This window comes from Patagioenas fasciata, chromosome Z, assembly GCF_037038585.1.
Source record: "Patagioenas fasciata isolate bPatFas1 chromosome Z, bPatFas1.hap1, whole genome shotgun sequence".
In the NCBI taxonomy this organism is placed as follows: domain Eukaryota; kingdom Metazoa; phylum Chordata; class Aves; order Columbiformes; family Columbidae; genus Patagioenas; species Patagioenas fasciata.
The window spans coordinates 58,155,360-58,180,137 of record NC_092560.1 but is presented as its reverse complement, the minus strand read 5'-3'; the positions used below and the strand labels follow the sequence as shown (position 1 = coordinate 58,180,137).

Below are 24,778 nucleotides of genomic sequence, written 5' to 3'. Positions count from 1 at the left end.
ATTGTGTAGAAAAGAGACAGTGGTTATATGTGCTTCTAGCTTCAAGTAACTGCATCTGAAATTCTGCATTTTTGAAGGAATTTCATTTAAAAGACAATGTTATCTTTGATCAAAACTTGTTAATTATTCAGCTTTGTCCACCCATGCTGCATTAACAGACCACTGCTGAGTGGGAAAACCAGAAAGCTTGTCAGCTCCTTTCTGGGAATAGAAGTGTCTGGCCTATGGGATGGGGGAACGTCTCTCCCTTTCTCTCTTGCTGTAATATTGGAAGTATCTGAAATTTGTTCAAGCCTCTATGAGAAGCCAACACAGACTTCTCCTGTATCTTTGTTTCCAGCATGGAACCACAACAGGCAAACAAATGGGCAGCACCACAGCTCCTGTGTGATTGCTTTGGGCAGCCCAAGAATCTCCTGGTCTCTGGACTCAGGAGAAGACGGAGCTGCAGCACGTGGCCTACCTCTATTGAGGCATCCCATTTGATAGCAAAAAGCTCAGTTTTCTTACCTGCTCTAAAGGGCTAGAGTGACGAAGGAGTTAAAGACATTTGACCTCACCGGGATTCCCTTGCTGTGCCATTTGGTCTCCTCTTCCGTCCACACACTGAACACGTTCCCAGGCAGTGTGCTAAACTAAAGATAATTAATCTTTGCCAGTGTGGTTACTTTGGGCTCTCACTCTGCAAAGATAAACTTTATTCTCGTAATGTCTACACTGCCACTTAGGGTGAATGTAGAGCTTATTTGCTGCCAGCCAGAGCGCATGAATTAGTTTTTTCTTTTCCTTTGTGCAGTACGTGCCAAAAACTCTGTACCGTTTGATGCCGGCTTAGTGTCTGCACTGAAGATCTGAATGTTCCGAGGAGCTCACTTATGAACGACCCTCTTTTTGTGTGAGGCCACAGGAAGGGTACAAAAGGGCTGGAGTCAGAGAATTTGGGGGTTGCAGTTGGTGGAGGTCCTGGGCACAGAAGTTTAAAAGCTCTGGAGAGCAGTGACCCCATGGAGCAAATATCACTGTGCTGCACTGTAGGAGGGACTTTGGACTTTTCAGTGAGGCTGGACTGAGCAGGACTGGTCCAGTGCAAAGACAGAATATGCTGGAATTGATTTTTCCTTTAACAGAGTGTGCTTCTGTCATGCACTATTTTTTCCGTTTAGCCTCAAGGACTAAGTTGCCTGTCAGGCGCATGAGCTTTTAACTCTCATGGATTTCAGCAAGAAGCCAGAGGCTTACATCACTTGTTGAGTTTGAGCTTTATACCCTGACACTTGGATCATATGTTTAAAAATAAAATATCCTTTTATTTGGGTGCAAAAGTTCCCTCTTCCCTGTGTTGCATCAGAGCAGCTGTTGTGCTCTACTTTTTTCTTTCTGGGACCGTCTGTGACAGCCACCAGCCATCCTTCTATTTACAGTCATTACCACAAGGAAATTGGAAACTGCAGCTACTGGGACATGATTATCTTCTCTTTCATGTCAGGTTTGTCTTTCACTGTGGCAAAGCAAAAGAAATATTTGTACAGCTAATAAAACATTTATCTAGAGACAAACAGAAGTGCCATGTCCCGACTGAATGAGCTGCTGATGTAGAGCTAATGTAGGAGGGATTTACTAGCAGTGGTGATACAGGAGGGGTGACAAAAGAGGACTCTCCCACCTCCACTGCCCACAGCCATGACCACAGCCCATCCGTAAGTAGTGGGGAAGCCTCCAGAGGAATAGCACCAAGATCTAGATAGATAAGAATCCTGTCTGCCTCTAGGAAAGGATAGTCTTGTGAAATATTTGGTCAAAGGCTATAGCACTTGCAAGGCTCTTGACTGAACAGCAGTCTGGTTAGATTTCTTTCTTCAGTTCCATGATCAAAGTGAAGAAATAATGCCTAATAACTCAGGATTGTGCAATCCTTGTTTTATGAAAATAACAATACACAGTTACATTTTTTTCACTGAGGAATATAAGGAATTAAATGAAAGAAATATTATCTGCCAGTGCAGATAACAGTTTTGAACAGCGTGTGCTATAACCCTGTCTGTCCCACAAGGATTAGTGTTTCATTATACCTTTTTAGCTTGTCAAGTTCACAAAAGCCACAACGTAGAAAATATGTGAAAAACAAGGAGTCAAACCCCCTATGTGCTAAAATTGTCTTTAATTTTGAGCTTATTGTTTTAATCTTAAAAAGATATTTTTCATGGCACACAGCCTCAGAATCGGCACCTTTTCATTTATAAACTACAGAGAATCCCTGTCAAGTTGTTTCCCTAATTTCAACTTTAAAATCACGCAGAAAATCTTTTACTCTCTGTTCCTGTTTTCTATGAAAGCTTAACAGCACATTGCTGCAATAAGATTGCATGTTAGGAGGATTCCATTCACAAAACAGATTTACAGCACATTAAATATTGATTTAGTAATTTCATCATCAATTAAAACTATAATGAAAATGACTATATAAATACATAATGCAGCTTTTGTGATGTGCTACCCTTTCTTGTTTTTGTTAATTTACACTCCAGTTTACAAGAGCATCTTTAGTACAATTAATGAGATTTTATTGTACAATTATCTTGTAACAAGCTCTTAGATATATTTCAACTGATTGAGGCCAATGAAATGAGTTAATTTTCAGCATCTGGTTTGGTGAGAGATTTATCAAGTTCTTCTGCAGGGTTAGATTTCTTCTGGCTTGGGATAGCAGGTAGAACACGACTTGGTTTCAGAGGGTCTCCTGATAGACCAGGCAAGAAAGAATATAGCAAATGACTCTGAGAATGTCCCCTTTTCTGTGATCTGGAGGTTGGGGCTGGTGGGAGGATAACTGCACCATTCCTTAGGGAATTTAAAGGCAGGGACTTAAACTTCTTACCACCCTGAGATGGTAGCTGAACTAGAAGAAAAAGAGAAAAAGAGTGCACAGGAAGTGAAAAGCATGACATTTTTACAAATTAGTTTGCTACTTTCTTTGAACTGTTGTTTATTTGTCTTATGTTTTGTGTATTCAAACCCATATTTGAAAAATGTGACCAAAATATGAGTAAAAAATTGCTAAAGCCTGGCATAACTAATCTTCACCTGAAGAAAACAACTCCAGTGTTAAGTGATTTACTTTGTGTTTGGTGACTATTAAGACTTGATAAGTTCAGAGGTTTACTTTTGATTGGTAAGCAGAGAATCTATACCACTATCTAAACTGAAGGAGACTTTGTCTGTTTGGAGAGATTTCCACAAGACACTTTTTCATCAAAAACCATGGGCTGACTGAAATAGAAATGTTTCATGGTAGATAAATTACTTTTAACAAAACCCTTGTGGGACAATGCTCTATTACACAGGGTAAACTCTGATAAAAATCTTATGAAGATGAAATGGAAGAAAGTGAGACGCTGTGTCTGGGCTGCTCTAGGCATGGTTAGTCATTAAGATCAGTCATTAGGGCCACACATGCTCTGCAAGTCACAGGCCACAAGAGCAGCCCAGTACCCTGTAGCACAATAAGAACCACACTGAAACACAAGAGCCACAGCTCATGTATCTCAGCAATTTTGTAAGAAACTGTGGATTTAGATCATTCTTAATCTCCACCTCACACTCAGCAGTGTAACAGTGTTTGTGCTTTAGAGTTAATGTAGTTCTATATCTTCTCTAAATTGAAATCCTCAAGCTTCATCATTCAAGCAACTCACTAACTAATTTCCTTTTTTTTTTTTTAAAGTAGAATTCAGAACCTTAATTGTAGACCTATTTTTTTCTGCCTTGGAATTTATTGTGAATTGCATTGCCTTCTTTTCTCCTAATTCCCCATTTTATTCATAAGCTCTTTCTATATGAACAGTTTGGGTTTTTCAGTTTAATCATATGAAGAACTCCCTACTGGAGTTAACGCCATCTCTGTTTTGGCTACAGAATCTTCCTTGCCCTCTTTCACATCACTTGTCCTTGGTTGCATTCTCATTCCATCTGTAATTTCCCTACCTTTACATCTGCTGTGATTAATAAATGAGAGGCAATTAACATTTTCCTCTGAGATGTTATAGTTTCAGCTTCATCTTACTAGCCATGGCAGCCTCCAGGAGGCTATTGGGCTTCCCTGTTTCACTGGCTTCAGCCTTTGAAACTAACCACAAACAATTCCTAGGGGTCAGGTATTAAAAACCATTCTCTGAGCCAAGCTGTTTTCCTCAGCTTGCCGTCATGACTGTGTCCTAGTTCTTTACATGCAGGAAAAATCCTGCTATAAAGCGTTCTGCCCCAAAGGTGACCACCTCAGCCTGTCATTATTTCACTTACTGGTCAACTCTAATTAAAAGCTGAGTGTTCGTGTTTGCATTTTTTACTGGAAGCCCTTTTCTTCCCTTTTCATAATTTCTGACAGAAATTTTCCTGGTATAAGTTGAGAGAAATTCTACAGAAATGAGGAATGGAGAAGAGTATTCTTTCTTAACCCTACAAAAATCTTGTGTAATTCCAGAGAAATATCTGAAGTTAATCTAGATTTGCAACATTTTAATAGAGGGTGACTGCGGAACTGAATAATCACTGCAGTCAAACCCTTGTGATGTACTGGACCTTACAAGTAAATTTTGATCTCAGAAAAAATCCTCAAACCAAACTAAACATTCAGCACATTAGAGGAACTCATAGGTAGAAAAGTGGATGAAGTTTCCTGAGGACTGTAGAACAAAAAGACAAAAAAAGAGAGAGGACTTAAGTACTTTCAGGACAGTTAAGCTAAGGTAAAAAAAATCCTAATTTCCTAAAATCCTGCCAACAGTTGGTGTTTCTCAAAAGAGAAATCTACATTCTCACTTCTCATCAAGCAGCATCAAAAAAAATAACTGGGACACTGACTCAGTGGATGCAGGAGAAATGAGGAAATGATGTTTTTTAGTAAGGAAGGGTTATTAACTTTGTCACAAATTTTCATAAAAAATAAGGTAGATCTGTTATTATAACGTGGACACACACCTGACAAAAAAAGCCACTCAGGTGTAATTTCCTGGAGAATAAGTTTACAATGCAAAATGACCTTGATAAATTGGAGAAACAGTAAGAAGTTCAGATAACAATACTCAACAAAGGCAAATGCCAACAACTGCACTTAGGGAAAGCAAAGAAAGAAATGCCAAACCACCAAATGTCCAAATGTAAAATGGCTAGGGGAATAACAGTGCTGCAAATAACTGGGGACACAGGCTGTACCCAAGTCAGAAATATATTGAAGAAGTTCAAGCAGAAGCCCTGCAGCTTCCGTGTGTTGGCAAAGCAGAAGCACCCCAGTCTTGTCATGCAAGCCCTTCTGTGTCTGTACATTTATGCAGTATGTATTTCATAAGTCAGAAATTTGCCCTGTTGGAGACAAATATTACCTCCCTAGTGTCTGCAGTGGGTACTGGTAGACCTGTGCCTCTATGCATTTTTTTACTATACGCATTGTGCAAAAGAGAGTGAAGTTCTCCTTGCCATATTCCTCTGTACCGTATGTCATATACTCATTTTGTCATTCATTATTTATTTGTCAGGAGCAGTAATTCTTTAAGATTTACGAGGTGTCTACTCGGGGTAAAGTAGAATCTTTATAAAGAGGATTTAGAAAATTGTTAGATTTTTTTTCTTTTCATGCTAATTTCAGTACAATTCAAGTTGTGATGGCCTGAGCAGGCAGTGTTTACTAGAGCTGCTTGGCCTTTGGCAATATTGTGTAACTCACAGGTCATATTCAAGGTTCATTCATGTTCAGGAAATTGCTTGGTTCTCCTTTCCGTGAAAAAAAAACAAAAAACCCCCCCAAAACAACAACAACAACAAAACCAAAAAAACCCCAACAAACTTTGCTTTAGTTCATACTGAATTTGTGTGAATCAAGCATAACTAATTACAATAAATGAGCACATTTGTTTTCTGGCACGTAATATAATACTCATTGCAACATACATTGAAATTTTGGTGTGCAAAACCACGAGCATATTGAGAGGCTCAACTGTTTCCCTTCTGGAGCACAGGCATATGTTCATGCATTGAAAGTTTACACCTGTAGAAAATATCTCCAGAACACTTTACATACATACTAGATAAGTACTTAGTGATGGGTTTAAGTAGGGCAAAAGCAGTGTAGCTTAACTTCACCTTCAGGACCAAGTAACCATCACAAACCTCTGCTCATTCAAAGAAGTGAAAACCAGCATCCAAACATGAATGCTTTCCATCTAGTCCTACATACTGTTCTTGGTTTAGAATGTTCAATAAGGATTTCCAGACTGGTACATGGATGGCTTCAAAATAGTACATATCTTCAAAATAATACATATGATGACTTGTATTAGTATATCTATTGAAACACATGAGCCTGGACCTAGCACTGGGGTCTGTGAAAGAGAGAACCCTTAAGGCTGGTTGCCCTACATCCAGGAGGTATATACTACAAAAGCATTAGAACTATTTTGATTCAGAGGGTGGAGACAGCTACCAAAGATTAGTGATACTCTAAGAGATACTAATTCAGGGAGCCTTTCCACTCAGTACTGTGTCGTGGTTGAGATGGACAAATGACAGTACTGACTCTTGAGTGGCTGCTCTTAACAAGCTGCAGAGACAAAAATGAGTCTCTCAGGGAGGCATTGCCCAGGGAGTATGTGCTACCCAGCAGAAGGGGCGGCTCTTAGACTCCCTTCCTTTTGCAAGCAGTGGACGATGATGGCCCTCTGCACAGAGGAGGCTGCTTTGTGAAATCCTTTGCTGTTAACTTGGGAAAGAAGAAACTTCAAGTCATGATGAATAACAGCAAAAATGACGGCTGATCCCCAGAAGACATTATTAAATGACCTGCAGAAATAGATCTCTCTTTTTTTTATTCAACATATAGTAACCTTACTATGGCTTCAGACCTTCTAAGCCACATGAAGAAGTGAAAACAGCAGAGAGATCTGTGTAAGTCCCATATTTATATGGAAAATTATTCTGGCATTGTGTGAGAGATGTGTGGTAGTTGTAAGCTTGTTTTCCAGGGGTCCTTGGAAGATTTGCATGATGAGATAGAAAGAGTATCCTGAGTGTGGAGCAGCAGCATGCAAAATAACAGATGCCAGGCTGTGCTGAGGCTACTCAAGAAGACGTGTGAGGGACCTGTTTGGCACTGGGGACATCTGGAGGGTGGGAGTTTATAAGCTGTGGTTTAAAGTCACACAAGTACTCTTTTCCTAGGCTACTGTTTCATTCCTCTATCCTCTTTCTAACTTGTATTTTTAAATGTTTCTGCCTAGAGATAAAAGCATCTCTTCCTTCTTTTTTTTCTTTGGCCTTCCTTTTTTTGGAAGATGTTTCTTCTTTCTGTTAATTTTTGAGTAGTTTCAGTTCTCTTTCTAATTTATGCCTTTTTTTATTGTTCTAGCTCCCTGGTTGCCTCCCCCACCCGCCGGCTTCATTTCATGTTTTTAATACGCATCTTGTGTAATGAAAATATTAGACGAACACAAAGGTTTACACTCAAGCTTAATTGCTGCAGCCATTTGCCTGGTTAAAGGCTCCTTTGCCTGGATAAAGGCTGTGTCCAGAACAGTAGTATTTTTAGAGATGGTTGGAGGATGATTGAAACCTTCTCTCTGAAACAGTTATGTGGAAAGCTCCAGAATCAAATGTGTCATTTGTGTTAACAGAGAAGAAATGTGACCTATTCTGCAAATAACTTTGCTTTTCTGTTATTGGCTTGAACTGATGCTTAAGCAGTAATGACCCTGGATAAATGTGTTGCATTACTTAATTAAACCATTATTATTAACTGTGATAATTGCATCTTATTCGTAAAACACAGCTTTTGGCATGAGACTGGAACTAAAATCCTGGCTGTTTGTATGACTTCCTGCAAGAACACCGGTGATTATGAAATATTTATTTTTTTTAAGGAATTTGCTTACAACTGTATTTTAACTACAAAACACAGAGAACATTAGTAGAAAGCTTAAAAACAGAAGACTTGGAGGTGGGGCTTTGCAAGCAGATAGGTTATTTTCTTTCCCCTGAACAGACAGAGAATTCCACCTCTAGTATTCCACATATCTCTACTTTTCTGCTTCCTCCCTTATTTGCTGTGCAGCAGCAGTGCAGGATTCTGTATTTTCCCTAGGCAATCTAATGTTCCCTATAAAGTCATCTCTGCCGTTTTGTTTTTAGTAATATTATTATAGCTGCTGAATTGCTTCTGAAGCTCAGATTAGAAAAGACAATGAATCTTAAGTTCAGCTCTGAAGTGTGAATACTTCAGGACTTGGCTGATCTACAGGATGACAAATAATAGCAGATCCTCATCCAAAATGCATTAGGGGATTTGCACTTAGTGGAGCACAAGAATGTGCGGGCAGGACACTGCTGGGAGTAGCTCTGGTGTTTCTATGTGAAGAACAGCCCAGTTGCTGGCTGGGTCCAGCCTGGACACTCACAAAGTCTTGATGCTCTGCTGGGGCTGTGGGAGTGGGATGAGGCTTTCTGTGCTCTTCTGGAGCTGGCTTCTTACTGCCTGGGGAATGAGGAGCTGCCTGGCAGTGCAGAGGAAAAAAAAGGCTGCTGCTGTCTCAGGCCCCTTTATTTCAGCTTCTGTGCTATAGAAGCTACTCAAACCAATTGCTGTGAGAGAAATGAATTATTCCTATCCTCATATAAAAGCTAGTTTATCCACTGTCCTTAAAACAGAGAAAAAGATAGAACATCTTTTCACGTATGTAACATTCAGAAAATGACAAAGTTTTTGGAAACCTGATGATCTTGTTCTAAATGTCTTCCCTCTATTTTTTTTTTCTAGCAAAAGGACACAAACACCAGTGTCGTGATATTTTTCATGCTGTCTGCAGAAGAGTTATTCCTTAGCCTGGCTTTCATCTCACATATTCAATCTTTTTCTGCCATGCAGCCATTTATGGTGTTGTCATCTATCTCTTTATGTCTTGTAAGTCACCATGTTACATCATGTCCTGCCCCCTATGAAAAACCACCAGAGTCATACAGGCATATGCAGTCAAGAGTGAAACCAAGTATTAAAAATCCCATGTCTGTGAGAATTCCAGCCACTTCTACTCCAGAAAACAAATGTAGAACAAAATTTTCCTCTATATTGATGTACATTATTTCAACTAGACCAAATCTTTGAAACTCATTGGAGAAAAGGGTTGTGATCAGGAGCACAATGTCCAACTGCAAGCGAGCCCGTCACTAGTGGAATACCCCAGGAATTAGTACTGGGGCTAATACTGTTTAATGTCTTCATTAGTGACTTGGACAACGGGGCAGAATGAACCTTTTGCAAGTTTGTAAATGACATGAAAGTGGAGGAGTGGCTGATACAGCAGATGGGTATGCTGCCATGCAGAGAGACCTTGACAGGCTGGAAAAATGGGCAGTCAAGACTCTTAAAAAGGGAATTGTAAAGTACTGAACCTGGACAGAAATAACTCCCTCCACCAATGCATGCTGCAGATCAAACTGCTGAAAAGGAGCTTGTTAGAAGAGGACCTGGGGGCCCTGATAGACACCAAGCTGAAGATGAGCCAGCAATGTGCCCTTGTGGCAAAGACAGCTAACAGCATGCGAGCTGCATTAGGAAAAGCAATGCTAGCAGATTGTGGGAGGTGATACTTCCCCTCTACTCAGCACTGGTGAGACACATCTGGAGCACTGTGTCCAGTTCTGGGGCCTCACACACAAGAGAAAACTGGATATACTGGAGTAAGTTCAACAAAGGGTGAGGGAGATGACCAAGGGATTGCAGTGTCCAGCATCAAAGAGGAGGCTGAAAGAACTGGGACTGTTCAGCCTTGGGAACAGAAGGCAGCTCAGGGAATTGTGTCAATATGTATAAACACCCGACTGCGGGTAAGTAATGAAGTGGGAGCCAGACTCTTCTCAGTGGTGTCCTATGAAGGGAAAACAGTTAATGGGCACAAACAAGTAAGAAGAAACTTACTTATTTGTCAAACACCAGAACAGGTTGCCCAGTGAAGTTGTGTAGTTCCCATATTTAGAGGTATTCAAAACCTAACTGCGTGTCATCCTAAGGAACCTGCTCTAGGTCACCACTCTGTGAGCAGAGGGGTTGGACTAGACGATCTCCAAAGGTGCCTTCCAACCTCAGCCATTCTACAATACTGTGAAAAAGAAACATGAAACCGCTCAAGCTCTCAGATGCCAGTGGCAGAGTCACACAGTATGATACTGAGTTGAGACTTGCCTGTACTTACTTTTATGAGCACAGTGGTTGGGTATGGCAGCTAGGCTGTTCTGTACAGGAGTAAGATTTTTTATTTTGGGTTGGTCTACAGACATCTGTTGAAAATTTCTACCTGTGAAAGAAAAAGATAATCTGTTACTATATGAAAATAATTGTAAATAATATGGTGCACTGTAGATTTCTGGCTTCTAGAAAAAAAGAAAACTTACATAGTAATTCTCAGAAATGCATAACAACAAGAAACCAGTAACTGAAAAAAACTGTTCCTTTGTTCTCTTTCCATTCATTAATAAGAGTAACTGATTTAATATAATCTTCCTATGTACCCTTATCAGTTACAGTATAGTAATTGGTCTCAAAACTGGCACAGTCTGGTATCTGGGTCCATGTAAGAATATTTGGACATGAAATTTGTAGAAATGTTCAACTAGATGGATTTGATTTCAGAATTGAAGTTTCGGGTTGCCAACTTTTTAAATAGAGTCTCAGCCTTTCTAAGTACTAGAACAGAAATGGAGTTCAACTGCTGGCTGGAAAATGAGACTGGTGGAACTATATCAGTAGTAAAGATGAGCTTTGAGAGAGTTTTGCTGCAGACGAAATCATGGCAGAACTGATATAAACTAAAGTTGCTTCTTATTAAACTATGTTTGTGGCAATTTCATTTTTATCAAGAACAGGTACTGGAAAACAAAAGGTTAATTGGCTAACTGTGGCATTTCACTGGGTAAGATTAAAGTTAACTTTGGTCTAGTACTATTAAAAAAAGACGATGTTAGAGGATGTGATGCATTTCACTACATAAATGACACATCAAATATTATTTAAAAAAATAGAAACTCCAGCACTTAATCAGCATTTTCCCCAGATCTTTTTCCTGAGTTGATCTTGTTCTGTGATGTTTGAGTCCCTCAAATATTTCTTTTTTGTTATGCCCAGATCTGAGATGAGCCTTTGAAGGAGTCTGGAGTTGTTTCATCAAACAGCTGCTTGTCCAGCATGGCATTGCAACATAACCCATTGCAGAGCAACTATGTGCTATGTCGGCATGCAGAGATGAGGGAAGACACAGGATGGATGAAGTAGGACATCTTAAGCAATAGGAAGAAATGGAATGATATAAATTGCCTTTGTGGTTTTGTGGTTGGTACTTGAAGACACCTATATATTGCTGGGCTGTGCAAGATAAACCTATAGGAAAACAGTTGTGGAACAGTTTCCTAGAGGCGAACTGCTGTAGTTCTCAAGACTGCTGTAACTATGTTAGTGACTAAATGGAGCTAAAGTGGTGTTCATCAGACAAATACCCATGTTATAGTGCAAACTTCAGCTCTGCATGGAGCATGATTCTGGCCCAAAAACCGCAGCAGTTGATTGGCATTGGATCAATCTACTGGATCCTGTGGGTAAAGTTGATGCATATTGGGCTAAAACATGAAGAATCGCTTATGCATGAGCTCTGCCTAATAGAAACAGACTTTGGTTTCCTTTTGCTACATTTTTCTCTTTATTTACTCTTTAACACATTCTCCAGGGTGATCAAAAAGTGGGTGTAAAAGTTGGTAAATTTCTTTTATACACATCACATCCACTGTGCACAAAATAATAAATATATACATTCAAAACCAACAGAGAATCAAGCCTGCTGCTCCCATTAGTTCCATTTGAGTTTTATTGGTTTCAGTGATGCTTATGCTGAGAACTAGTGGCTTATTATGTATGTACCATTATGGTTTGATGATGGGAGGTTGTTTTTTCTGTTGGGGTATGTTTATTTCATGAATGTGAGTATCTGGCAGCAAAACAATGGTAAAAAGCATAATCATGTCTGCAAGGCTGATATGAATGCTTGGAATATAATCCTTGTCTAAAAGTAGTTCTGACTTCAAGTGGAAGTATTCTTCTGCTCTTTCTTTCCATCTGCTATACGTTACATCAGAGAAAAAAAGGTTTTATTTCTTTAAGACATCAACTTTGTCATCCCCAAGAGCATATTTCTGATGGCCTTTATTTTTGAATGAAATGGAAAGGGTGAAATTTCATTATTCTGAAATGCAGGAGTGCTCTGCATTCCATTTACTGACATTTTCTACAGGTTGTTCTTTGATTTTCCTTTGCATTTAGGCAGGTGAATCACATTGTGGTACATTTTGTGGAAAAGCTGTAAATGTTATTATGAATAATCCACTGAAAATCAGTCCTTCAGTTTGAGAAAGGAACATGGCACCGATCAGTTTTGCCTTATTCTTTCCTGGCCAGTAAGTGCTTCCTGTTGGACTCTACTGTACTGCTTATGCCAACATAAGCTTAATGATAGCCTATTTTTTACATTACTCACTCAAGCAAATAGAAAGTACTGGGCTGCTGTAGTAAAACCTGTAATAAAGTGTCACCTTAGACCTGGAAGGTTAATAATCTAAAAAATGAGTGGCTAATAGAAGGGGGCTCCAGCTGGTTAGAGGGTGTGAAGAGCTGCTTTACATTTGAGACAGGCTTCCTTTTACCCCATCTCTTGAAATTTCCCTACTTACGCCGTTTTCCCTGTGGAAAGGAGACAACAATAAATTTTGCAGAAGAGATGATTACAAAGCTCATAAATACAAAATGCTTCAGATTGTAGATGCCAGCTCAGCACCGTGGCTGGCAAACCCTCTTGCAATATTGACAGCAGTTTTTGTTGCAGTCTATCTTTGCTCTCCCCAGTGGAGGGCAAGACAAAGTAGCTATCCTGAGAGAAACCAGTGGCATGACAATAAGGTAAGTCTCATAGTTACCCACAGCAACTGCTCCCCTTTGTTTAAGTGCTAAGATTCAGCTAGTAAATTGACTCATCTTTCATTTTCAGGAGCACAGAAAACAGGAGAAAAAACCTCAAAAAATCCCCGTCTATGTGTCAGCTGCCATCATAGCATGAAGCACAAAAATTAGCTCCGTCTTTAAAGTCCGGGTCATGCAAGACAACCAATACTGTGTTTCAGGTGAAAAAACAATTTTAAAATTGAGTTTTCCTACATTACTGATACCCACAACTCTACCCTGGATATTCAGCGATTAGGAAATTATATGTAGCCCCCACAGTCATGACTTTATAAGAAATAGAGTGTTAACACTTCAGTGTCCTTGAAAGACCAGATGTTGTTTTTTTCCCTTCAGCTGGACCTCCTACAGGAAAAAAAAAAAAAAACCAAAGACAAAAACAAAAACAAACCCGCTAAAAAACAATGAGGAAATATCTTTCTTGAGAGAGAGCTGCCTGCACAGCGCTGCTGGCTGGGCTGGAGCCAGGCTGACTTTGCTCCTGACCCCTGTGAGTCCTGCAGGCGCAGTGCACTGCAGACCTGGAAGCCCTGGAGCTCAGACGGTAAATGCAGCTCTAATTCACAGCAAGTCAGGTGGCTTTAATTACAGGAGGAGACAGATTTAAGCCACACACATAGGCGTGAAGAGGGATAAGCAGATCTTTTTATTGTGAAGAAATGCTACACAGTATCTGGGTTGTGCAATGTGTGCCTGTCAGACACTCTCTGGCTCCTTAAAAGCTTTTAATTCACATGCTCCAGTGGAAGTCCTTTATGTCAGCTACAGGAATCTTTTCATTGTTGGAAAGTTTTGTTAAAGGGGGCTTAAACAGATTCAGGATTTTTCTTTTTTTTTCCTTTTTCTATAAGGCAGATAATAAACTGTCAGAGACAAAATGACATACTCTTCCTCTGGACATACAAAGACAGCTCCCTTTGTAATGATTAGAAGATTTCCCGTAACTGATACAATTTTGCCCTCATTCGTGCATGTAGATGGCTGGTCGTATATTGAGTCCCTGTGCACATCATGGAGCACTGAGTGCATGCACAGGGTCTGTCCTGATTCATTTGCTTGGCTGCAGATTTTTGTCATAGGATATTAACAGAAAATCACCTGTCCAGAGCAAACAACGATTTAACTATGTAGTATTCTACAGTCTTAAGAAAAATCTATAATTTCATTTTAAATTACAGCCTCACTGTACCCTGTGATATTTAGGTTGTAAAGAAGCCCTGCAGGTTTTCTTGTTTTCCACATGTGAGAAAGTGTCATGCTGGAGCAATCTTTGCTAGTCATGTGGAGTTTGGGGTTTGTATGGTTGAGTGAATAGTTGAACAGTGTACAGAAAAAAAGTAGTGACACCTATAGACCAGGTCCATCAAGCTTTCAGTAATGTGACCTGATGTTCAGGAAATGGAACTTTTTTGAGTAGCACCTTTTTACCCTGAAAAACTATTTCCAGCCTTTAGTTTGAACAAAGCAGAATGACCTGTCATTCAGAAATTGTTGTCCCTACTCTCATTATTAGAGATCTGAACAGATATTTGCTATTTTACAGATCCCTTTGCTTAGGAGTCAGTACAATTTGCATTGCCATGCAAGCTCAGATAGTCATCTGACCTAACAGGGGGTTCTTCTCTGGCAAAGTTTCTGTTCACTCCTCTTTCCACTGGAGAATGGCTCACGTCTGTTGGGGTGTGCGTTGATCAACTTATCGTGTAGTGTTTACTCCTTATAATGGTGTATTGGTAAGTCTGGAGACTGCTTTTGCTTGTTTAATTTTCAGTTGGATATTACAGTGGTTGAAAGGCATGCTAGATGTGTTTAATTTTGGCATGGGACTAATCCCAAAGGAGATGAAGTTGGAGACACTGATATGTTGAAGTAAACTCCAGCATGCAAGCCAGCCAGTCAGATTCATTTAAACATGGATGTGACCCAAACAAAGTATGAGATCCCAAATCCTGCCAAATCCTGGTTTCGAGTTTACTTCAGAATTCTGGTGCTCTACTTCATTACTGTTGCATTACAGTTTCCAAGCCACAACATAGAAGCATTTACTCTGTCTCTGTAAATTTTGCAACCTGAATTCAGATTTGGAGAAACCATGAGAACAGCATACTCAATCAAAGAGCTGGCACTCAGTCAGAGGACTGGGAAGGCATGACACTACAGTCAGAACAGGTATGTAAGCAGAAAGTGGCATGGTGTAGAGCCATCAACATGGCACGTGTGGACTTAACTGTTTGGATTCAGGAGCAGCTCTCAGCATTTAAAGATTTGAGTGCAGTACTGGTCCGTTGCACATCTAGTTCCAGGACAAAATGTAGACACAAGGCACCAGGCATGGCAGTGGGTGTTAATGTGCAATTCACAAAGCACATGCATAAATCTGGAGGCACTTGCCTTTCACAGGTACCTTACATGCTTCCTAACTACTTGCATTTTTGCTTGCTCATCAGATCTACTTAAATGTCTTGTTTCTCACACGTAAGCTCCTTACTTCAGCTGTTAGCTTATGTCCTGTCAATGTGTGATTGCACTACATGCGGGGAGAAGAAACTGAAAAAGATATTAAAGAAATAGAAATGTCATGGGTCAGACTTACCCATTTTTTCTGACTCAGATTGCCACAGCAGTAGAGATTATAGGATATCAGATGTAGAGAAGAAAGAAATTACCTGATGGAGAGCTGGAAAGTGAAGGAAGGCGGGGAGGGCACAAAAGCACATGGTGAGATCTATCAGAGTTTAAACCATTTATCAGTTTGTCTGAAGGAGTCCTAGTACAGACTTTATAGGAAAGTAGTTGGTTAGAGTCTCTGTTCCAGGGATCATCCAGCAAAGCCTGGCAGCTTCTTCTGTGGTCCAGCAAGTTGTGTTCACTCCTACTTTTCTGAGACTTGTGTGCAAAATGGTGGGTGCCGGTGCTGGAGGAGAAGCTTGATGTTGTGCTCTGTGAAGCAGTTAAGAAAGAATTGGCCACAGTGATCGGGGGGAGGCTCTGGGTTCTGACAGGCAGAAGTCCCTGACACTCTGGTTGCTTCTTTTCTGATATGAGGTACTTCGTGTCTGTGCTCCTTCTTTTAAAGTCAGCAGTGGTCAAACACTTCTCTGGAATGTCTTTGCAGCTTGTGTCCATAATGCAATCAAAAGTGGTAATGATGTCATCTACTTCTGAGGTCTCTTCTCTAGGATATCGGTCTCTGCTTCTCTCCTTGTGGCTGGTTTTCTGATCATCTTTCTTCTTTTTGCAAGAGAAGATATGGTTCAGCATACCGAATCGTCCTTCTTTCTTTTGGAGCCTGTTGTTCTGAGAGGGAAACTGATGAACTGACTCAGACCTACTGGAAGTACAAATCAAAATGTGATGTCATTATTGCTAAACAATGAAAAAAATTCTGCCTGTGTTAGCCCATGAAATGGGCTATATATTGTTCAGATACATTTGCAGGAGTTGTTCAAGGAAGCAGAAAATTAGGAGTCCAAATTTGTAACTAACAAAGACTGAAAATGATACTGTGTTACTTTGCCCTTTCTTGTGGAGTTCTTTGCCCTGCACCCATCTTACTGTAGGCTCAGTGCAGCTATCAGGAAACAAAAAAAGAAACAAACTTTTCTGGCTACAGTATCCAAGAGCTGCAGAATCATGATTCTTAATGGTGAGGCAAAATCCAGTAATAACAAGAACATGCTGGGATCTTTAAAACCAAGTGGTCTTTTTATTATGTCATATTTGGAAAGTGGTATTTCTAACAGTACAATCATTGCTAATGCTCTAACAAAGGCACTAGTTCACCATTCCTTTCCCTTTTTCTTTCCCTTCTTTCCCCTTCTCCTTCTTGTCTTGCCTGTATTAAAGAGGCCTGGCACAGTTTCAAGAAACCTATCAAGACAATTACCTACAGTGGTGATGCTGTGATGTTTTTAGATGAGATTTTGACTAATCAGCATTTCTGACCTACACTGACAGGCAAAGCACAGGAGGAGGAGGAAGAGGAGAGGTAATGTTACCCATGTCTCACAATCTGTAGTGCAGGAAATAATACTGACTGCTAACTGGGAAGGAGGGGGAAGCACAAAGAAATGTGATGGTAAATGGCTTTGTAAATGTATGCTCATTTACTAAAGTTGAAAAACTAAAATGACAGCTGCTGAAACATGAGAAATACAAAGAGGGAGGAAGAACCATGAACAATGGTGAAAGAATTATACTTTTTAACAGAAAAAAGTCTAGAATAAGAAGAGACAGTGAAGGTAAAGAACTAAAGAAAGCTAGAAAACACTCCCAGATCCTTACTCTGAGGATGAAAACTTGAAATTTATTCTATTATCTATCTGGCAAAGCTGCTCTTGTGTTCAGTCTATCCCTCTGTCTGATCACATGAACACACAGCTTGCGCATAGAGATTTCAAAAAAGCAGATGGCACGTATCTGAGGGCTGAAACTATTCTGTAAGATAACTTTTCTGTGCAAAGATGACTGAGCCACAGCTATACTCACATCTTCTTAGTTCAGAACCCTCTGCTGATTGGCAGACTGGCACTGTAACCACAGTGGTGAGTCTTCAGTAGATGACTAATTCTAATGTTGCTATTTTGGTGGAAAACTTGAACTGAGTATTGCATACAAATTGAGGATACATGACCCAGGGCTCAAACCCTTCAGTGGCATACAAAAGCAATAAATTCATTTTCTAGTTAGTGGTAATATGTGAGCAAGACATAAACTTTTGCTTTACCTGCTCTCCTGAGACAGCAGCTTGATGCATGCCGTGTGCCCACAGTACATTGCATATGTCAGAGGAGTGTTTTCATTGATGTCTCGAGGGCTGCTGTCTATCCCCAGCTCTAGCAGTGTCTGCACACAGTCAGCTTTCCCTGCTGCTGCAGCCCAGTGCAAAGGTGTCCTAAAAAAAAAGGAGTGTGTCATAAAAATAGATTAATAAATTTACTATCAAAACTGTTAGTGACATAATGAGATGTGCTCCTGTGCTGCTTGTCCAGACTCATAGCATCCATTTTAAGGAACTCTTCATCAACTCATCCCACACTGATCTAATTGCCAGTGGTGGTAATAAGACCATAAACTGGCATCTATCTATCTATCTATCTATCTATCTATCTATCTATCTATCTATCTATGTATCTATATCTATCTATGTGCATCTATTTAGCTCTAGAGAAAGCAGACACGGGGCTGCAGAATGCCTATACATGCTATATAATAGTATCTCTTTCACTGCTGGAATTGCAGGGTGGGAGGAGTGCCTGAAGTTTTCAGAGCAGAATTTGAAAAAAATCTTTGTAGCATTCACTGCACAGTAACAAGCTCTTCTCATCTTTACACCTCTCTGGGAAGGTAATAAAAGAAGCCTCTCCTGTTTGAATGAGGACCAAACACATTGACCAGGCTGTCATTGCCCCTTTGCCAGTTTCTGTGTTCTCAGATGGGCACAGACTGGGGCAGACATAATTGTCTCGAATCTGTGTAGGAGAATCAGACTGGTTTTCTACTTGGCAAAAGATTTGCACGTGGTCTTTGGAAACTTTATTCCAGTTTCCAAATTGTAGTATTTTGCTCTTGTAAAAGCTCTGAAAGCACAAAAAAACACCATAAGAAAGCAGCAAGAATGAAAAATAAAACTGACTTTTCTCTGCCCATTTATTTGCAGTCCTGGTAATTTCAGATGGGTGCAGTCAGAAACACAATAGAATGGAAATCTCGTGTGTGTGTATGTGAACAGCTTATCTTTTCCCCTCTTCAATTATAATACAATCTATGGAAGTATCTGAGAATGTGTAATAGGAGGCCATGTCTTACTGAGCTCTTAAGTGTAGTTAAACTCCCTGCTTTGCCCTTCTTTCCATAGAAACACAGGCTTCTCAGTTACATTTTCCTGATGTTTAGAAACTTCTCAGAACCTTATTGGTTTTATTTCTGTTCCATTTTACTGCATTTTTCCAAGAAGAATGCTATTATTTTAAGTACCTGAAGGCCTAAGCCAAGAAAACCTTGGCTTTTGCTCCACTGAGCAGAATAATCAAGGCAAACAGTCACTTGGTTCTGTTTGCATTAAATAGATTTATGAGCAAAGTTCCAAGGGAGGTAGGTGTGGGGTGAAAAAGAGGAAAGATGTCTTCTGCGCTTAGGATGTAGGGATTTCATCCTCGAAAGAATCAAATGCATGTCAGGATGGAAGGTGAAGGTGCCCTGGTCCTACAGGAATACTGTGTTAGCATCTGCAGTGCAACAAGGGAACACTGCCATTTCTTAAATAGAAATAGCAGCAGGATCCCAACTTCAAGTTGTAGGATCCTGTTCTATTGTTTTGAAAAGAATTTTCACTTTTGATTGAAAGAAGTTAAATCAAGTGGTGACAAAGTCATTTCACACATAATCTTATCATTTCCTACCAGAAACACAAAGTTGAATAACATTCATACTAGTCAGTTATTATACTAGATACAATACAAGTGAGCTAGACTCCTTTGCAGTGTTTCTGAGCAAGCATGGTTTTCTGTAAGTGCAGTTCATTAACTAGGTCATGGCCTGTGCAACAGGAAGCATGATTATAGAATAAACAGAGCTAGTCTCAGGTTAATAGAAAGGAAGCAGCAATTTCAGTTTCAGAGTTTCCATGGTTACCTGTCATCCACATCAAGGGCCTGTAGGTTGCACTCTGGGATTTTAGCCAGCTCACTGATAATATCACTGTAGCCTGCAGCAGCAGCAATGTGCATACATGTTTTGCCGTTCTCATCATCGTAATTTATTATTGATGGTCCCTGGTAGTGGTCCAGAATGATGGAACACAGAATCCTGTTGCCACTCTGGCGAGGAATTTCAGAGAAGAAAAGCATTTTACAATGGAGCTCACACCAAACTGCATTTTCTCTGCCAGAGAAGGCTAAATAAAAAAATGGTATTCTGTTTTGTGTTTACCAGACTTCACAGGTATGAAAGCCAAAAGCTTCCAATCTCCTGCTGGGAATTGGGTTTACTTTATGAATTTCCTAGAACACTTTGAACACTGGAAAAATAATAAATAATGTACCGCTGCAAGTATCTCCAAAAGTTACAGAATGTAAATTACTCAACAGCTTTCTCAGAAATAACTTGGGTTTTTTGCTTTTTTGCTAAGCCAGAGTCCAGAAAGATATGAGCCTATATTTTCACATCAAAATGTAGGGTTGGAAAGGACCTCAAAAGACCAACCCACTTCCATAAGCCTGTTCAAGTACACTTAGAAAAGCCATGTAAAATATTTGGTGAAGTGGTTCTTGAAAACTTTCTTAGCTAGTTTGCTCCAGTGCTTCAGTGTCTTAATAGAAAGTTGACATTGGTCTCTAACCTGCCAGTGAAACTGAACATTTTTTATGCTAACTTGGTAAGAATAGAGAAAAATAATTCATAATTTTTTGTAACAACACAGAAGCATGAGGCTGGACAGGTCTTTCTAGGTCATTAAAGTAAATCCCTGCAATCGCTTGCAGCTATGTTATATCATGGCTTTTATAAATTACTGTGTCCATTAAAAGCAATTAATTTTTTTTTACCCCATTACTCCCAAGGAAGGCAGTTCAAGAACTTGTTTGCTCTAATGATTAGTATCTCTAATTTCTATTCATACTCCTGGCTGATTTATGTCCCTGTATGTCTGTGCCAGCATTATTATTTAGGTTAAACACTTTTTTCCTCTGACTGGTATTTATTGTTCAGATGTTTCTCTAGACAATCATCATATCCCTTTTGAGCTGGTCTCTTGCTGCTTTAATCAATCAAGGTCTTTTAAGTCTTTCTTGTAAAATGTGCTTTCTGTTTCTCTCATCAACCTACTAACCCTTCTCCTTTTGTTTTAATCGTGTATCCTTTGAGAGGCGTGGTTAAAATTGTACCTAGTCACACACAAACATTTTTGCCAGGTCTTTGTACATTGACACCAGCTTTTCCTATTTGCGTTAGAAATACCTCGTTTGTTATGTCACAGAGTAAATTTTGCCTCATTCACAGTTGTGTCCCATTAGAAACTCCTAGTAATTTTTGAATAACCATTTACACCTCAGTACTTCTCTTCCATAGTTTCTTCCAGACATATAGTTTCTAGTTCCTGGGAGGACCTTCTGTTATTAGCAGCCAAATGCATGACTTAAATATTTTACCCTATTCGTTTTTGTCCCATTTGTATTACTCTAGACTTGAAGATGATCCATCTTCTCCTGCATGATACCCACATTTTTTTCTGTTAATGTCTTCTAATTTTTAGTTATTGGCAGATTTCATCAGAAAGCCCCTATATTTTGTGCCAGGTTATCAGGAAAATATTAAGCAGGATTGATTTCTAGCCTTATCCATGAAAATAATTTCCTTCCAGCCTCTATTCAACATTCGATTATTACTCTTTGTTTCTTGATTTTGAGATACTTCTTCTGCTTCTCCATACTTTTGCCTTTTATTTTGTAAGATGTTTATGTACTTTAAATATACCTGTTAAGAATAGGTAGCCATCCATTATATCTCAGGACTTTTCTACACACTTTTCTTCTCCAGGCTTGGGATACAGATTCCTGCTACATTTTGTACTGTTGACAGGATATGTTCCAGGTCGCTGAAACTTGCTGATCCCAGAGCTTCTCACTCCTTCTGAGAATTCCCTTAATTTATCAAAATGTGTCACTCTGAAATAAGGAATTTTGTGTTGTATGTGCTTTATTTACTCACCCATTTAATTTAAAGTCTACTCATGATCATGCAGTCCAAGCTTATTTTCTTTGAGCAGGAATTTTATATCTTTCTCATTAACCACATTAAATTTATTATTATTTTATAGTTGTCTCAATATCCAATGAAAAAAAGAGTATTGATCTTCATGTTCAGGAATAATGAGGTCCTGCCATTTTTATTCTCCATTCCTTATGCCAAATGTCCATGTTCTCCACACTAGCATAATTCTCAGGTACCTTTTCTGGCCACTAGCATCAGAGAAATCCCTAGTCACATTCAGGGCTAACTGAATCTAGAAGTCTGTTGTGTATTTGTACAGTAAACATCTATCTATCTATCTATCTATCTATCTATCTATCTATCTATCTATCTATCTATCTATCTATCTATCATCACCCTTCTCCAAGTCAGTTTTGATTAAAAAAAAAAATTAACATGTAGTAATTTAGTATTTCTATATTTGTGTTCTAGTGGCACTACTATTCCTCTAATTTTATACTGTCCTGCTAAGTCCAAATTTCACATCCTGCACCTACAGTTTCAGTCCCTCAATATTCTTGCACAACTCTTGACATTTGCATAAGAAATTTACCACTGTTCTTACTGGCATTTTATGCATTTACAGACTGTTCTGTCTCCCACAAGTCTTCCATTTTCTAGACTAAACAAACCATTTCAACCTCTGTTCATAGGTTAAATTTGTCAACCCACTTATCCTACTTGGTGCTTGCTTTTGGCATCTTTCCAGTTTGTCTATAGCGTTCTTCAACCATGGCACCTCAAATGACATAATTATACAGCTGAGGCTTTTCTCCTGGCATTGAAAATGACATCAGTACTTCCCGTAGCCTGCACGTATCACACTTCTGTTAATATGTCCCAGAATGATGTTTGCTCGTTTTGTATCAACACCATAATTTAAACTCCTATTCACTTTGTAATCCACTAGTGTACTACTCTAGTACTCTTCATTTTCTGCAAACAGCTTTAATTTTTCACAGCTCTGTACACAGTGCTATTTTATTAATTTCAGGTCGTCCCTACATTTTATCAAAATAATTTTGAATTTAATCCAGACCCACAAAGTTCTTGGTGTCCCTCTAATTTGGTTGTAGCCATGAATTATATATGCATTCTGTATTTCATCGTCTCATTATGGAACAAATAAAAATGTTCTTATGGTAAATCCCTTATGATAAAACTCTCTGTGAGATGGTCACCTCCAAATGTTATTTGAACTGTCCTGAATGTGGCTGATACAGAATCTTGATGTGTGATTTAAGTTCCTGAGCTGATTTTGGTTGCATTACTCCTTATGCTTCTGCACTGGGTCATCCTGTATTTGGACTGAATTTTAGGTCCATTATAGCAGCTTGCGCTTATAGAAATTATGCTATTGGCATCACTCAGTGGAATTAACATTGTCTATACTGCTCAGACCAGAAAGGGAGAAGGAATTGGACTTCTTATGATCACTCTGTTCACCACCCACTTAACAAGCTCTCTGTGCCATGTGATGGACTTTATCTTGTTGGCACTTTTCCAGCACTTCTGTATTTTACTACATGTCATTAAACTGATTAACTGACATTCAAACATACTATATCTGATAGCTTCTTATCTGAGGAAGCAATAATGGCTTTGAAGATGGCTATAAAATTTCTCTCCTGTTTTAACAATGCAAATGAATTGTTAACTACGTTTTCTAAATAATCAAGGGAAATTTCCTAATATTTTGAACCTTCTGCTGTAAAAAATCTCTGGCCAACTGCTCTGTGGCTTTCCAGCTCACTTTTCTTAGGAATGCCTTCTTATCTTTATGTTCATCTTGGCTTTTTAAAGTTACCCACAAAATTCTACTAAAATGCTTACACTGCCCTTATTCTTAGATTGATAGCTTGAGCTGAGGTCACCAAAAATGTAGTCTTCCTGTGGTAAATTTACCATGAACCACAGTACTATTGTTAGACTAGGATGTTCAGTGGTAGATTTACCATAGGAAAATTACATGGTTTTGTGACCTTTCTGTATGTATCCCTACATTTCATCGTCCCTTTTTGCATTCCAACTATTTTCAGCAATGTTCTAAGAGATTATTAGTTACTTTTTAATGTGTTTCTAAATATTTCTGCAGGGGTGCCCCCACAGTTTTCTTTATCCCTTTGTCCCTTCTCACACATTTATCTGCTTCCATCCATTATTATTTCTCCTCAGTGAACTTTTCTTTCTTAGATTACTCCTCTAAATTAAACTTACATCGTGAACAAGGAATGACCTAGAGCCTTGATTCAGGAGCCCTTGCAAGGCAAATATTGTGCTTTATACAAGTTTTTGTCTAAGATTTGTATCATCTTCAGACAAATTCACTAACAAGGTCATTAGCTCTCACTTTCACTTCATTACAACTCTGTTTTCCTTAGGCTTCTTAATAAAAAGCCCAACTTCTGATAGTTACTTATCTCTGTGCTTTCAAAACTGATTTTCAAAAATGATTCTTCAGCAAATATCCACCAAATCAATTACCATGAGGACAATCCTGCAAATTTGGGATGTTTTTCTGGTTTTGACACTTTTTTTCACCTATGTCTACTCAACTTGTCCTCGTTGTTACTACAGCCATTGTTGTTTACTTTAGCCCTTTTATATCGAACTGATATGTAGAGCAATAATTTTACTTCCGTAGTTTTTTGTTGCTTATGTAATATTCTACTATAATATTGCACTTTATTCTGCGAGTTCTTCAATCGTACATAATACAATCTTCTCCTTGTTCAATGCACTGTATAGAGGGTTAATTTTTTTTTCCCTCATCAGCATACTCTAGTGAAATAGATATTTCAATGCCAAAGAGAAGAAGGAATGTGAAATAAGTCTGCTAAGCTGGTTTGTGACTACCAGTAATGCAGAGGTGGGAGGGAGAAAGGGACAAGCTATGGACCACTTAACTGCTTTCAGGAAATCCCGACAAAGTATTTTTCTTTCAAGTGAATGCCTCTGGAGATCATATGGTTAGGTTGTATTATTTCTCCTGTG

General features: G+C 39.1%; 1 protein-coding gene across 3 annotated transcripts in view; it reads right to left on the bottom strand.

Annotated features, from left to right (window-relative positions):
• ANKRD55 (ankyrin repeat domain 55) overlaps window positions 1-24,778 on the bottom strand; it is a 68,312-nt gene that overhangs the window by 9,644 nt on the left and 33,890 nt on the right. The window contains exons 7-11 of one of the 3 annotated variants that reach the window (XM_071801847.1): window positions 19,670-19,854; window positions 17,763-17,930; window positions 15,703-16,364; window positions 10,230-10,331; window positions 2,531-2,896 (exon numbers count right to left, since the gene is read on the bottom strand). In XM_071801847.1, coding sequence (XP_071657948.1) covers window positions 2,628-2,896; window positions 10,230-10,331; window positions 15,703-16,364; window positions 17,763-17,930; window positions 19,670-19,854 — 1,386 coding nt within the window. In that variant the 3' untranslated portion in view covers window positions 2,531-2,627. Of the gene's footprint in view, window positions 1-2,530; window positions 2,897-10,229; window positions 10,332-15,702; window positions 16,368-17,762; window positions 17,931-19,669; window positions 19,855-24,778 lie in introns of those variants that run through there. The other 2 variants (XM_071801849.1, XM_071801848.1) reach the window with 2 other exon arrangements.